General features: G+C 47.3%; 1 protein-coding gene across 1 annotated transcript in view; it reads right to left on the reverse strand.

Moving 5' to 3' along the window:
* The window catches only part of RSPH14 (radial spoke head 14 homolog), a 398,766-nt gene extending 383,065 nt beyond the window's left edge, over nt 1–15,701 (reverse strand). Inside the window, exon 1 of the mRNA XM_069215110.1 lies at nt 13,959–15,701. Coding sequence (XP_069071211.1) covers nt 13,959–14,157 — 199 coding nt within the window. The 5' untranslated portion in view covers nt 14,158–15,701. The remainder of the gene's footprint in view (nt 1–13,958) is intronic.
* Nucleotides 15,702–16,109: the final 408 nt, after the last annotated feature.

Genomic DNA, 16,109 nt, shown 5'->3' on the forward strand with positions numbered 1-16,109 from the left:
CACACGCTGCAAAAGACACTTTGTGAAAGATAACTGGTCACTTAAAGCTGTTAATTACTGTAATTACCCTTTTAAAGAAAGGATAATGTGCCCAGATACTGTTCACAGCCACAAATGAGGACCTGGGGAAAGGGCTTTTGTCTACAGCAGGTAAGAAAACCTTCTATAATTAGTCATTGAAACAGGATGACTAGGTTGCTTACTTGTTTGTCATAATTGTCTTTTATTTCATTATTGACCTATATATATATATATATATATATATATATATATATATAATAATGTTAAATCTCAGACACAGAAAGTAAAGCCTAAGGTTTTTTTCTGCAGCTTGGGCTAACATCAAGGGTTATACAAAAGACATTATATCTGACCGGAAGTTGGAAGTTGGCATTGAGGTATCAGTGCAACAATGTATTTGTGCATTTCTTTCACTCCCTAGGCTCAATACACAGTGATGGTTGCCACTGTGTAGTTATAGTTAGGTCAGAGTTTCTATAGGAAGAGTGTTTTTGTTTCGCTAATAACTTTGGCGCCATTTGACAACTCCTCCCAAAACTTTCCAGAAATAAAGTTGATGCACCTCAGCTACTTCCTGGAAAGCTTTGCACTGATGTTTCAAGGAGGAGCTCCAAGAACATTGATTGTCCAGTTTAAAAAGGGCTAGTCAATCTTGATTGGCTAGTCACAACCTGAACAATATTTCGTGGTAGCCATAACAGGACTTGGAGACATGGTCCCAAATAAAATTCATTTAGTGAATGCCAGGTTTTGAGGGTCACAAACGGACCACATATAAAGGGTGGTAACAGATTTTAATAATTCATTCGTGGCGCTCTGCTAATTTTAGGAGTTATGGTTGTTTTGAAGCTGTTTTATCCTGTGAAAATGCTGATCCTCTGCTTGGATTGGATGAACTATGTTTGAAAGAAAACCTGTTTTGTCTCATGATTTTCTCATAAAGGTTATGGAAGGGGCTCCAGAAGCTAAAATTTGAGCTCAAGTTTTATAAGTTCACACTATCTTCCTCAGACATGTGAGAACACTAAGGCTGATACTCTGAATAAAATATGCACTTTCAGCAGCAGCCTGTCAGTTGATATCACCGTTTTCTACTACAGCTTTCCACAGTGTACTAAAGAACAACTAAAGCACTAACATTCTGTATTAATGACAAGACTGTGGCACACCAGAAGCCATATTGATGGTAACAAACCATAAACCTAAAAACTTCCCAGTACTTTCGGTATAGCAATTCTTCATTAGTTTTTGCAACAAGTGTTCCGGATGTACAAAGAAAGGTACAGGTATCAGGCACAGTGTGAAGCAGAGCATCAACAACTCAAATAACATTGCAATTTGCAAATGTATACCACAGAGCTCCAAGAGGAACAGCTAACGATGAACAACATGTTATTTAGACAAAAAAAATGCAAACATAGACATGAAGAGAGTGAAACGCATGAAATACAATTTATGAGCACAAAAAGAAAAGGAGAGTGAAATTATGGGAGAAAAAAGAAAAGTACTCTCAAAACAGGGAGCTAAAGAGATCCCACTCCTGATTCTGCTCACTCCGGCAACTGCAAAGATCAGATTGCTGGTATCTCAAGTGACCATCAGATGTTCTAGAAGTCAGCCAGCTAAGGCAGGAAGAAAAGGGACCTCAAAGAATAATCGCAATGCTCATTATCACCAGCGCTTAGCTCTGCCCCACCCTTTTGACTTTCGATGTACAACACCAGCCCTGAGCTCCAGCATGTCGATGTGGAGCCTGGATTCCACCAGAGACCAGAGCCCTCTGATCTCCACCTCTCCCAGATGGCCACCCCATCCCAGAAGTGACGCATCTGTCACTACTGTGAGATCTGGTTGGGGAAGGGAGAGGAGTCTGTTTCTCACCCAATCGTGGTTCATTAACCACCACTGCAGGTCTTTTGCAGTTCCCTCTGAGAACTGGACCATGTCGGAGCGATTTTCCTGATGCTGCGCCCACATGAACTTCAGGTCCCACTGCAGAGCCCCAATACGCCATCTGGCATGTTTTACCAATAGGATGTAGGAGGCCAGGAGGCCCAGCAGCCTCAGAGTCATTCTCATCGAAATCCACGATAGAGGCTGAAACATCAGTATCATAGTCTGAATATCCTGGACTTGCTGTCTGGGAGGATAAGACCGAAACTGCACAATGTCCAGAACAGCCCCGATGAAAGGGAGCACCTGAGAAGGATTCAGGTGTTTACTGTGGCACGATTATAGTGAACCCCAGTGAATGCAGCAGGTTTGCCGTAGTCTGGAGCTGGGATTCGACAGCCTGGGGCAAACTTGCTTTCAGCAGCCAGTCTTCGATGTAGGGGAAAACCGAAACCCCTGACCTGCGCTGATGAGCTGCAATCTCCGCTCTCTCCTTGGTGAACACCCGAGGGGCACTGGTAAGGCCGAATGGCAGCACGGTGAGCTGAAAGATTTTGTGGCCTACCTTGAGTATGCATTCTGCAAGTCTAGCACTACCAACCAGTCTTATGGATCTAGAACAGACAAGACTTGACCCAATATATGCATCTTGAATTTTTCCTTATTGAAGACGAGATTCACAGTCCATAAATCTAGAATGGGGAGAAGACCCTTGTTCTTTTTGGGTATCAGAAAGTAGCGGGAATAACAACCACTGCCTATTTCTGATATTGGGACCCTTTCTATGGCTCTTTTGGCCAAGAAAGCCGAATCTTTCTCTCAAAGTAGATTTAAATGACCCTCCATCAATCATATAAACGTTGGGGGAAATGGAAGAGGAAAGGATAGAAAAGGCAGGGCATAGCCCTTCCTGATGATCTGCAGTATCCATGCGTCTGATGTTATTGACTTCCAGTGGAGGAGATGACGGTATAATCTCCCTCCCACTGGGCAAGCATGATCCTGCAGATGTAAACTATGAGGGCTTGGAGGCCCCAGCTGCAGTGGGCTGTGTGGTACACGACCTGCAGGTCCTCTAGATCTGAAGACACTGTGCCCACATCTCTGTATACCCTGGATTGGTTGCATTGGATGGTGGCTGGCATAGGATTGGTGCGGTGCCACACAACATTCTAAGCCACGAAAGGGGCGGTGGGCAGACTGTGAATGAGGGGACAATGAGAGGCCTAAGGACTTGGTCGTAGCCCAAGATTCCTTAAAGCGCTCAAGCGCCAAGTCTGCCTTCTTACCAAATGATCGAAGGCATGTCCATCAGATTTGCTTGAACATCCCCTGAAAAGCCAGATGTCCTCAGTCAGACGCGGTGCCTCAAGGCCACCATTAACGCAACCGCTCTGCCCAGCGAGTCATTCGTACTCAGTCCACACTGTATGGTGAACTTAGCTGCATATCTCCCATCTTTCACGGCTTGGAAGTGTATGGCCCGGGCCTCCTCCAGGACCTGAGGCAGCACTTGCGCAACTGTGTTCCACATGGTATGGGAGATGTAGGAAGCTGGCCTGCTGTGTGGTGGACACCCATTGTGTTGCCATGTTATACCAGATCCAGGTATCCCCTATTAGCGAAGTGTAGGCAGTGTCTAGGAAGCCAGGGCTCTCTAGAGGTAGCTGTGGATGAGCGGCCAAGGCTTATCTAGGAGACATGCAAAGCTTATGCAATACCACTATAGTCACACAGCAACTTGTCACACCTGAAAGAACAACACAGTGTTACAAAAATAAACGTACTTTACTATAGTAACACAACACTAGAATACTTAAAGGCAGTTCTCCCCAACTGGAGGTATGTACACAATATATATATATATATATATATATATAAACACACACACACACACACACACACACACACAATAGCAATCAGCATAGGCAGTACTTAATAAAAATAGTGAGGGCCAAAACCATATACTAAGAAAGTGGAATGTAGGATACAGTCCCCAACCCAAGGATGTGGAGATGTTAGAGGGGAGCGGGAAGAACTAGGAACCCCAAGAGGTGAGTACGTGAGTGACCCCCAGCGACCAGAAGAGCAGAGGTAAGTACCTGGTCTCCCCAAGGTCTAACAGGAGGACTTGAAAAAAGGATTGTACAAGAACAAGACCTGATACGAAGAAACCAAAAAGTGGATTCCGGTAGAAGAGGACATGCAAAAGAAGGGGACAGAGTCCAGTCCACGATGGCGTGTTCAGTGGAAGCAGGAGCTACTACCCACCTTCTGTGGATGAAAAACCAGGTCGATGGGGGAAGAAGACCAGCTGTGGAGTCCAGGACCCGAAGGGGAGTCCTTGGAGTGGTGAGATGGTGTCCCACGTCAGTTGTCAGGTTGCAGATTGTCAGTGGTGTTGGAGAACCACCAACAAGCCTTGGAAAAAGCAAGAGAAGCAAAAGAAGAGTTGCAAGGCTGAAGAGGACCAGCAAAGGCCCAGGGGACTCGACCCTTGGAGGAGACTCCGGGGTGACCCTCAGCAGTTGGGAGAGCCAAAAGAAGCAGTCGCAGCCCTGCAGGCAACCCACTGTCAGCAGGCACTGTAAGTTGCAGTGAGGCCCAGTCAGCACACCCGAAGAGGAGTCCCACGTCACCGGAGCAGCAGACAGGAGACTGTGCTTGGCAGGAAGAAGTGCTGGGAGCTGGGGCTACTCGGAGCCTAAAGATCCCTTGGAGCAGGAGCAAACAAGCCTTAGTAGCTGCAAGAGTCATGGTGCACAGGGGTACTGTCCTGCAAAGAGAGGCAAGGGCTTACCGTCTCTCAAGTTGGACAGCTGGCAGAGAGGACCGAGGGGACCAATCCAGACCACCACCTGTGATGCAGGATCCACGCAGTTCCAGGGGGGGGGGGCAGATCCATGCAGCTGGGCGTTGTTGCAGTTAGTGCCTGCGGAGGCAGGCGAGTGACTCCTTCACTCCAAGGCAGATTCCTTCTTGCTTCTTGGTGCAGGCTGAAGTCGCTGATCCCAGAGGATACACAGCCAGGGAAATGTTACAGTTGCTAGAAGGAGCCAGGGAAACAATGTTGCAGAGCGAAGTTGTCGCCAGAGTTGCAGTATTTTTGGTTCCTGAAGAGTCCAGTTGCAGTTCGAGTTGCCAAAAGATAAAGTAAATGATGCAGAGGAAGGAGTCCTTGTGCAATCTTACACATCGAATCGGGGAATCACCTTTAAGAGAGTCCCTAAATAGCCCTAAAAGGGGGTTTGGTCACTTAGTAAGGTGACCACCTATCAGGAGGGGGCTGTGACGTCACCTGCCTAACCTGGCCACTCAGGTGCTCCCAGGGGCCTCTGCACACGTGGTTTCAAGATGACAGATCAAATGGCCACCTGGAGGAGCTCTGGGCACCACCCCTCGGTTGGTGATGGAAAGGGGAGTGATCACTCCCATTTCCTTTGTCCAGTATCGCGCCAGAGCAGGGACCGGGGGTCCCGGGACTGGTGCAAACCGGTTTATGCAAGGAGGGTAGCAAATGTGCCCTTCAAAGCAAACCTGTGGCTTGGGGAGGCTACCCCTCCCAAGACTTGGAACACCTATTTCCAAGGGAGAGGGTGTTGCCTCCCTCTCCAACAGGAAATACTTTGTTCTGCCTTCCTCTGCCTGAGCTGGTTGACCAGCAGGAGGGCAGAAACCTGTCTGAGGGATGGCAGTAGCGCAGGCTTCCTTGAAATCCCTAGAAGACTGGTAGAAGCAATACTGGGGGTCCTCTAAGGTGCCCCCAGAGTGCATGGAATTATAGAGCCAATACTGGCAACAGTATTGGGGTATGATTCCGACATGTTTGATACCAAACATGCCCAGGTTCAGAGTTACTATTATGTAGCTGGAACAGGTAATGACCGGTGTCCAGTACAAGGCTAAAATGGCTTCCCTGCACTTACAAAGTCCAGTGCAATTGAGCTGGAGTTCGTAGGGGCACCTCTGCTGATGCAGGGGTGCCCTCACATGCAGGGACCTGAACCATGCCCTCTGTGCTAGGAGGAGCTACTATAGGGGTGACTTAGAGTGACCTGGTGCAGTGACCTGTGGTGAAAGGGTGTATGCACCTTTTCATGCAGGCTGCAATGGCAGGCCTGCAGACACATTTTGCATGGGCTCCCATGGATGGCACAATACATGCTACAGCCCATGGGGATTCCCTGGTGCCCCAATGGCCTGGGTACCCAAGTACCATATACTAGGGACTTATAAGGGGGCACCAATATGCCACTTGTGGGGCATGCAACATCCTAAGCAACCAAATTTAGAGGGCGAGAGCACAATCACTGGGGTCCTGGTAGCAGGGCACCAGTGAAAACAGTCTAAACATACTGAAAGCAGGCAAAAAGTGGCAGCGACCATGCCAAAAAGAGGGTACTTCCCTTCAGGAGAAACGGCCTAATTAGCATGAGGTGTTCACTGACCTTAGTGCCAGGCTGGTGGAAGAAAACAACTCCTTCCTAAGGTGGTCCAGCCTCTTGGACTCCCTAACTGGGGGAGCAGAGGGGAATGCGCCATGGGACATAGAAGCTTAGACAACCAAGCTCTCTGGGGCGGGGTGTTGGGTGAGAAAGCCGGGGTCACCCACAGCGGGTCGATGGCAGCGGCTAATCGTCCGAGCAACAGGAGCCCCTGTGCTTGGCTTGGACCGAGTTCCCAGCAGGACGTTTGTAAATGCATCATTAAAGGGCAAAACGGGTTCAGATGTGGAAGCCCCAGGCTGAAACACTTCTGTCAAGATGTTCGTCTTGACCGCCGCTGAGGGCAGTTTGAGGACCTCCACTCGCCTACGCACCACCATTACATAGGATGCTCCATCCTCCGTAGTCATAGTAGGGGGAGCGAGTAATCCACTGTCTGGCAAGGTTTTCAGACCACTGGCCTCTCCTAGATCCTCATACCAGTCCATGGATTGTTCCAGCTGGTGTTCTAGAGGGTCCAACAACCCCTCCCACTATTACCCCATGCCTGACTATGGATAATAAGGATTAGGGAATGATCTGGCACCTGTGGGCACTGTCGGCGTTCAGGCTCATCGGGGATAAGAATGGGGCTGGCGCTGCAGGTGGGAGCCGGGAGCACAGGCGTCAGGAGCAGTGTCGGGGAAGGTTGCATGGTTACGAACGACACCGGTCTGGATCAAGGTACGGATCCATGAGACTCCGCTGAGGTGGAAGCAGATTGACATGGGAGTCAGTGACTGACATGGTGCGTTGACAGGTGCCACATGGTTTGAACCCAGCCTTCTTCAAAGATATTCTCGATGCACACCCAAAAAATCTTGACAAAATGTTAAAAAAAAAGACCTGCCAAAAAGCGACAGAGGGGAGCTTTCTCTGGATCTGTGCTAACTGGTGTTGAAAGAAAAGAACTGGCACCCGCACACCTGGGTGGAGCCTATATAGGTGGCAGCGACGTAACATCCGGCGCTAACAACGCCCATAATGTCACACACAGCCGAATGGAGCCACACGACAGAACGCAGAAAGGGTATTGCTCAGCAAAAGTTTCTGGATCCAGCCTGATGCCTGGGAAAATCAAAGGTAAGGAATCTGCAGCTAGAAGTCTCTATCAGATATACTGAACAAGAGTGCTAAAACTCTGAATTTGTGACAAAAGTGTGGCACATCTGAAGCCATCCGAACAAAATCAAAGTTGTAACATTTAAAGTGCTTCCTTTACAATGAACAAAGTGAGGGATTTTTACCCATAGAAAATATGGTTTGCCTAAGACATGGCAACCAAATGGCCCAACTATTAAGGCAACACAAGCAATGGTCAGCAGAAAAGCCACAAGCACACATACAATATAATCACATGAATATAAAAATAACTAAAGAAAGATGATAAACAGGGAGGAAAAGAAAGAAAACCCGAAATAAGTTACAGAGAAACAAGAAAGACAAAATTAAGGAATTGCAGAGAGGAAACATGAGATGTAGTGGCATACTCTGAGGAACCAGCAGCTTTACCTAGGCACCACGATCACACCACCAACCCACCAAGGCAAGGGTAACGGGGAACAGACAAAGTATTCAACGGACCCCAGAAAAAAGACTATAAAATACATCACTTCTGGGGCAAAAAGCTGAAGTTGTCCAACTAATGCAATAGGTTGCGTTCATGTTTTTAATAAGTGAAAACGCTCCCTAAACCCATGAATCACAGCGCTCTAGAACAAAATTATAATGGAATAATTATAATTAGAATGGGATGTCATCCTCTACGACAAGTAACTCAACATATAAGAGCTGCCTGCCCATGTTTGGAGGCAAAATCCATAAAACAGGGTAGCACAGGAAGGCTGATAACCAAATACCATAATTCTCTGTGAAACAAAGCATACTTCTGCCATAACAACAGGATGGGATGCAAAATCGTATACAAAGAACTGGAGTTCATTCACAAGCTGATAAGGAGGCACAAAAACGTGGTGGAAATGAGAGCTAATCGATGGCTTAACACCAATAATAAGCAGCTTAGCCACATATGAATTAAAATATCAAGCATATTTCTCCAACAGGCTAATAATTACCTCAGTACAATATAAAAACTACCAACTAAATTCCTCATCCCTAGCAAATAGATTATTCAAACTCAGAGTGAGAAATACTTCATGCTTTGCATGAACGAGTGTGATCTGCTCCCCTCCTTTTATCTGTATTTAGTGTCATAAAAACCTTATGGCTTTAGAGGTAACAAATAACACAACAGTCATCCCAGTGGGATCACCAGCACCTGGATTACTTTTAGACAATATGAAGATGAACCTTCTTTCATATGCAGGTGTGTGATCCTCCTACCACCCAAAAGAACAAGGCAGAGCTTTCATAAAATACATCCCTACTACAACCTATGCAGCCTAAAAACTAACAGGATAAAGGCAAAATCAAGGTCTTCCATAACAAGCACAAAATAAAAACCAAGATACATGACAAAGGCATCAAACACACACCCAATGAGCTATCTAGAAACACTATTCAACTCCACTGAAAAATTAACCCAAACAATGAAATGCCACCCATGAAAGTTATGTATACTGTTAGATATGGGGTCTTTGGTTGACAGTCAGGTTACCCCCTGTCCAAACAAGGGCCCTCACTCTAGTCAGGGTAAGTCACACACAATCCAAATTAACCTGTGCCCACCCTCTGGTAGCTTGGCACTGAGCAGTCAGGCTTAACTTAGAAGGCAATGTGTAAAGCATGTGTGCAATAAATCATACAATAACACCAATAGCACCACAAAAATACACCACACAGTGTTTAGAAAAATATATAATATTTATCTGATAAGATGCAGGTCAAAACAATTAAAAAGCAATAAGTAAATGTTGGGATATCACTGTAAAAGTGATATAAAGTGTCTTAAGTCTTTGAAAAACAGATAAATGTCTCTTAAAAACAATAAAGGTCTCTTGCAAGCACAAAGTACCTGGTTTGCATTCAAAATCTCCGCAAGGGACCGCATAGGAGGCGATGCATGGAAAACAGAGAGGTGTGCGTCTGTTTCGCCCCTTCGCACACCGACTTGTGTCGTTATTTTCCATGCAGGGGAAGACTTTGCGTCGATTTCCGGCGCGCAGACTTGGTTTCTCTTCGGGTTGCGGGGTTTTCTGGCACCCCGGGGACGGTGCGTGGAATCCTGGGCTTGCTGAGAGAAGTCACAAGCACTGCATCGATCCAGTGGGTGTTGCGTGGAAATTTCTCCCGCACGGCAGGCGCTGTGTCGATTTCTCTCTGGAAGTCAGGCTGTGTCGTCCCAGGTTGGCCGTGCATCGATCCGGTGGGCTGTGCGTCGACGTTCTGGTCGCTACGCAGGCGATGCGTCGATCTTCTCATTGCGAAGTTGGGCTGTGTCATTCCGGTTCGGCGCGCAGTGAATTTCTCACCGCGGGGCAGGCTGTGTGTCGTTTTTAGCAGGCTGTGTGTCTAATTTTCGCTGCACAAGGAGTACAGTTGCGAGAGTGAAGTCTTTTTGGTCCTGAGACTTCAGAGAGCAGGAGGCAAGCTCTATCCAAGCCCTTGGAGAGCACTTCTCAGCACAGCCAGAGAGCAGCAAGGCAGCAGGGCAACAGCAAGGCAGCAGTCCTTCTCAGAAAAACAGTTCCAGTGAGTCCTTTGGGCAGCCAGGCAGTTCCTCTTGGCAGGTCTGGTTGAGGGATTCTTCACCAGCAGGTTTCTTGTCCAGAAGTGTCTGTGAGGTAGAGTGTCTACCCCAAGAAGTGTCTCAAGTCTGTGGTTTTGGGTGCTCTTATATACAATTTTGGCCTTTGAAGTAGGCTTACTTCAAAGGAAAGTCTCACTTGTTTGTGAAATCCTGCCTTGCCCAGGCAAGGCCTCAGACACACGCCAGGGGGTTGGAGACTGCATTGTGTGAGGGCAGGCACAGCCCTTTCAGGTGAGAGTGACCACTCCTCCCCTCCTAGCACAGGTGGCTCATCGGGATATGCAGGCTACACCCCAGCCCCCTCTGTGTGGCACTGTCTGGAGAGAGGTACAAACAGCCCAACTGTCAAACTAACCCAGAAAGGGAATCCACAAACAGGCAGAGTCACAAAAATGGTTTAAGCAACAAAATGCCCACTTTCTAAAAGTGGCATTTTCAAACATACAATCTCAAAACCAACTTTACTAAAAGATGTATTTTTAAATTGTGAGTTCAGAGGTCCCAAACTCCACATGTCTATCTGCTCCCAAAGGGAATCTATGCTTTAATCATCTTTAAAGGCAGCCCCCAGGTTAACCTATGAGAGAGATAGGCCTTGAAACAGTGAAAACCGAATTTGGCAGTATTTCACTGTCAGGACATATAAAACACATTAGTATAAGTCCTACCTTAACCATACACTGCACCCTGCCCATGGGGCTACCTAGGGCCTACCTTAGGGGTGTCTTATATGTAGAAAAAGGGAAGGGTTAGGCCTGGCAAGTGGGGACACTTGCCAAGTCGAATTTATAGTTTAAAACCGCACACACAGACACTGCAGTGGCAGGTCTGAGACATGATTACAGTGCTACTAATGTGGGTGGCACAACCAGTGCTGCAGGCCCAGTAGTAGCATTTGATTTACAGGCCCTGGGCACCTCTAGTGCACTTTACTAGGGACTTACCAGTAAATCAAATATGCAAAGCATGGATAAACCAATCAACAATACAATTTACACAGAGAGCATATGTACTTTCGCACTGGCTAGCAGTGGTAAAGTGCTCAGAGTTCTAAAGCCAACAAAAACGGGTCAGGGAAAATAGGAGGAAGGAGGCAAGAAGTTTGGGAATGACCCTGCAAAAAGGACCAGGTCCAACATACCATAAAGACAAAACTACAGACTAAACCAATCAACAAAACCCTGGATATGTATTTTAATCAACCCATTTGGCCTTTACAATAATAAAGTCCTTGGCCTTGCATACACCTGAGCCTACACAAAGATAAGCACTTGCAAGTCAGAAGAGGATGTAGCGCAGCGGTCAGAGTGACCGCCTCGGGAGCTGGAGATCTGGGTTTGAGTCTTGGCGTTGGCGCAAAGTCCTGTGATTCTGAGCAAATCACTTAATCTTCCTGTGCTCATGGACAGCACCTTGAGACCCTCCCAGGTGATAAGCCATGCTATATAAATCTACATTTTATTTCAAGTCTGTAAATAAGTTCCGAAGATCCACAGGAATGACCGCAACAATGCATGTCGAGCAGAATTAGGCAGACAACTCCAACTCAGCATAGAAAATTGGTGGCAGTACTCCACATACATATGAAGAAAAGTAACAACTAATCATTTGAGTTCAAAGCCCAAAAAACGTTACACAATGAAACATCAAACCCACTGGCTAGGATGCAAAGCTCGCATAGAAACAAGTCACATCACCCTAACAATGAAAGAACTAGCCATTTGCCCCTCGAAACCTGTATTATCTCCAAGGCCAAATGCATCACCCACAAGGTGTACAGGTCACATAGCAGTTTCAGAGGCAGGCTGCAAAACCTTGGTGTGCTATCTGTGATTACTTTTTGTGACTTGTATCTTTGCACGTCTGTCCATTAAGCCCTTAAAAATTAAGATCAGTCATTATTTATTGCTTGGGCTGCTATGCACAATAGCCACAACACCGATAAGCATCCATGAAGAGGCAAAAACACAATGTTGCAAATATCTGCTTTAAAGTTCCACTTCATGGCCATACCGGATGTCACCATCAGAAGTACCAGCAAAGACATGCAGAGGAGCCCAGCCACAAATAGCATCATCTCTGTAATGCCCACCACAAAATCATGTGTAAGAGTTTCCCCACAGAGGCGCCACAGCAAAAGGAGTCATAAAGCCACGTGAAGGGACTTATTCACTGGAGCCCAACAATGATAATAAGCAGTTGTACTACAATGAGCCCCATAGTCATATTGAGAACCACCACCACAAGAGCAGCACAGTTATGCCAAAGAGACCAACCACAGGGGACCACACAGACATTGCAAGGAACTCCACCACAAGGACCTCCACAGCCATGTGTGGAAGCTATGTAACAAAAGCCCTTTGCCATACCAAAAGGCTCTTCATCAAGAAGCCCTGCATCCACATCAAACAGCTCCACCACTAACAGTCCCCTTAGCCCCACCACAGGGAGCAAAAGCCACACCACCTGGCTTCACTTCAAGAAGCCACACTGAGAAACTTTACCCCAAAAGCCCCACAACCAAGCTAGGGTGCTACAAACCAAAGTGCCCACAGCCAGGTCAAGGTGCTGCAAAGCCTTCCAAGTGGGTTGCAATTCCATACAAGTACCAAAGCCACAAATAGCCCTACAGCCGGGCCAAGAAGCTGTACCACAAGAAACTCCACAGCCATGTCAGTAGACCAAATGCGCCAAAAAGAGTACTTAGCCATGCTGAGAAGTTCCAGCACAAACACACCTGCATCAGCAGCTCAACCTCAATGAAATGACGATGTCACAATGTACAACCACACAACCATACCAAGGAGTACTGCGACACAACACATCCCATGAGCATAATACAAATCTCTACAATAAGCCTCAAAGCCATGTCAAAGGGTATCAACAGACCCAGGCTAACAACTATGTTAAGGACACCCACCAGACAACATAAGTCAAGAGGTAGCCAGAATTCAGGGCTGGCTTTAGGGCGGTGCGGTCGCACAGGGTGCTGACATGCATTGGGGGGCGCTGACCTCCGGGGGGCACTGTGTTTAGCAATAACTTATGAAACTTGCAATTTAAAAGCACCTGCTGAAAAGTTCCTTGCGCGTCCAGCTTTCAGGAATCAATTAAAATGTCAAGATACCTCTTGTGATTAATGTTCCTGCTAGAGAGAGAGAGATGGTAGTTTTGTCTAGCGGCAGCTTTGACTCGCCATAAAGTAGCACAGAGGGTTAACATGCCTGCTGCAAAGAGCAGAACTATATATTATGTGGATATCTGAGTGGATTAGTAAAGCCAACCTTTATGCACGCTGAATTAATGTATGTAAGAGAGGGGCTATGGAGAGATGAGGGGCACATTTGCTGGGTGGTAGTGAGGGAATCCGAGGGGTAGTCATGTGGTGGGGAGTCTAGTGTCACTAGATGGTCTACTGTCAACCATGAAGATTAGCTAGGGCTCATGGAACACACTAATGTCACCAGAGTCCGATTTGTAGTAGATACTCCAGCATCCTACGATGATTTAATGCCATGAGATGTCTGTAAGGTCTGATGTGATAGGAGGCAAATACATCGTCAGACTCGCCTAGGTCATTCTATGGTCTTACATCATACGATGCTCTATTGCCTATAGTTCATAAATATAAATCGCTTAGTCGCCCGAGTCTTAATTCTTGAACGTTAAAATGAGTTATCAGAGCTGTTAGATTTTTTAGGGTGACTACAGTCTACCTTAACCTCACAAAATTCTCTAATTTCCAAAGATGCTAAATAATTTCAGCACAGACTATATTTGCACCAAGAACCCTATGTGATAATGCCACCCGCTTGCCCACTTTCCTTTGGGAAGTAGCACACTGGACTTACCTAAGCTGATGGCTTGGTATGCAATTTCTGGGTCGTGCACAAGGTCACACAGTGCCATGAGAGCTCTTTGCCTTGTCAGCAAGTTAGCATTCTGAAGCTCCTCGTTCAATTTCGGCAGAGCCCGCTCTCCAAATGCAATTGGGGCTTTGGTAGGGTCAATGTTTGGTGGCAAGTTTTCAGAAATAATGACGTGAGCCATTCTAGATTAGTGTTAGTGAAGCAAAGGAACAAGACCAGGAGGAGCCAAAAAGACTGGTGCAAAGGAAGAATGGGGCTGATCACTAACTGCCTGAAGTATGCAAAGGCGACCATGAAACGTAGAGCACTCCTTAAGGTTTAATGAAAATAAAGGTATTAATATCAGTCTGATCCTCTTCCCAGCGTTGGGTACTCCTTGAGCAATGGCCTCTGCTGCGTTTATTCCTAGATCTCGTCCCTCTAGTCCCTAATTTGTTATCTATGTGCACCACCCCAGGGCCTTTGCTCTTGACCGTATGCTTCTGCACTCCCTTTCGTAGGTCCCTTTCCTATTCCTGCGGCTCTCCCATTTGTCTCCTGGGCTCTCTTCACCTTAGTCCCAAGACTCTTTGCCCTCTCAGCCGTGGGATGCTGTAACACCTTAGACTTGGGACTCGGTGTTCCCTTAATGTCGTAAATCTCTGCTCCTGAAATCTGGAGACTATGGTCTGCCTGTGTCCCTCGACTGTGGCCCCCCCTTAGTTGCAGGAATCTGGATCGTCTTAGTTTTTGGACTCTGAACCCTCTTAGTTGGGGGCCTCTTTTCCACTTTAGTTCTCGGGCCCTGTGCTTCCTTAGATATGGGACGTTGTATCCCCTTAGTTCTGAAAGTCGGTGTCCCTAAGGTCCTGGGAATTGAAGCCCCCTTAGACTTGGGACTTGGTAGCCCCTTGGTGCTTGGCTTCTGTGTCCTCTTAGGATTTTGACTCTGTGTCCTCCTAGGCGCCTGAACTCCCTTCGTCCTCCGTCTCTGGTCCTCCCTAGACTCTGGACTCCGTACTTCCTTAGTCTCTGAGCTCTGCACCCTCTTAATCGTGAGGCTCTCTCCACCCTTGCCCCTCCGGCTCTGGGAAACTTTAGCGCTTGGACTCCGTGGCTCCTTAATCCTCGGACTCCGTGCCCCCTTAGATTTAGGACTCTGAGCTCCCTCAGTCTTGTGGCCCCTCAATTTTGTGACTTCGTGATTCCTTCGTCCTGGAACCCAGTGCTCATGGAGTCCTAGAGCTCGGCACCGTACAGGCCCTGGCTTCTGCTCTCCGTTCGCTCCCTACTTCTGAGACCCCGGACCCTGAGCCACTTCTCCCTCTTCTCCTGTTCTTCCCGGCCCAAAGTATGCTCCCGAGTCCTGGCCTTCCGCACTCTATCCTAGCTCTGCTCCCAGGTCCAGAGCCCCTGCGCTGCACTGACACAAGTTGCCTGGACCCTAGTTCCACAGTTGCTAGCGACTAGCTCCGTCAGACAATGAAACCTTAGCAACGACGCCGTCCCACGCACATCACGTGATCATTACAGAGGCACGTGCGTGCGGAGACCTCCGCTCCGCGGTCCAGAGCCTCTGGGCTGCACTGTCCGGTGTTGCCTGGACCCTATTTCGGCAGTTGCTAGCGACTAGTTCCGCGAGACAATGCTCCCTTAGCAACGACGCTATCTTACGCAGGTCACGGGATCATCACAAGAGCACGTGCGTAGTAGTGAGCGCTGTCTCGCAAACCGGAAATAAAGTTCGCGTTTGTCTAAACAACGTCAGGACAGGCCGGGGGCACCCAGGGAGGGTGTGTAGGATGTGGTGTAAATATGTGTGGAGGTTGTTAAGGGAGGACAATTGTTAGGGGCATGTGAGGCTCAGAGGGAAAAATCACCAGAGGATGGATACTGGTCAGTGCTTTAAATGGGAAAAAATAAGTGCAGGTACTCATTAACATATACTAGTAGTGTGGTGGGTGGGGCTAGGGGCGGGGCTAAGAGCAAGACATGGGATACTTTGACTTATATACCAGTTGCAGCACATGCCAAGGCCCTTGAGAAATGTGTTTGAATAAACAAAACAAGTTAACTCGTTAAACGAAATGTAAGGGAAACAAAACGCTATTTATTTTACTGGCATACATATTTTCTGTCATTTTGCACAATACT

Source organism: Pleurodeles waltl, chromosome 11, assembly GCF_031143425.1.
Source record: "Pleurodeles waltl isolate 20211129_DDA chromosome 11, aPleWal1.hap1.20221129, whole genome shotgun sequence".
Classification (NCBI taxonomy): domain Eukaryota; kingdom Metazoa; phylum Chordata; class Amphibia; order Caudata; family Salamandridae; genus Pleurodeles; species Pleurodeles waltl.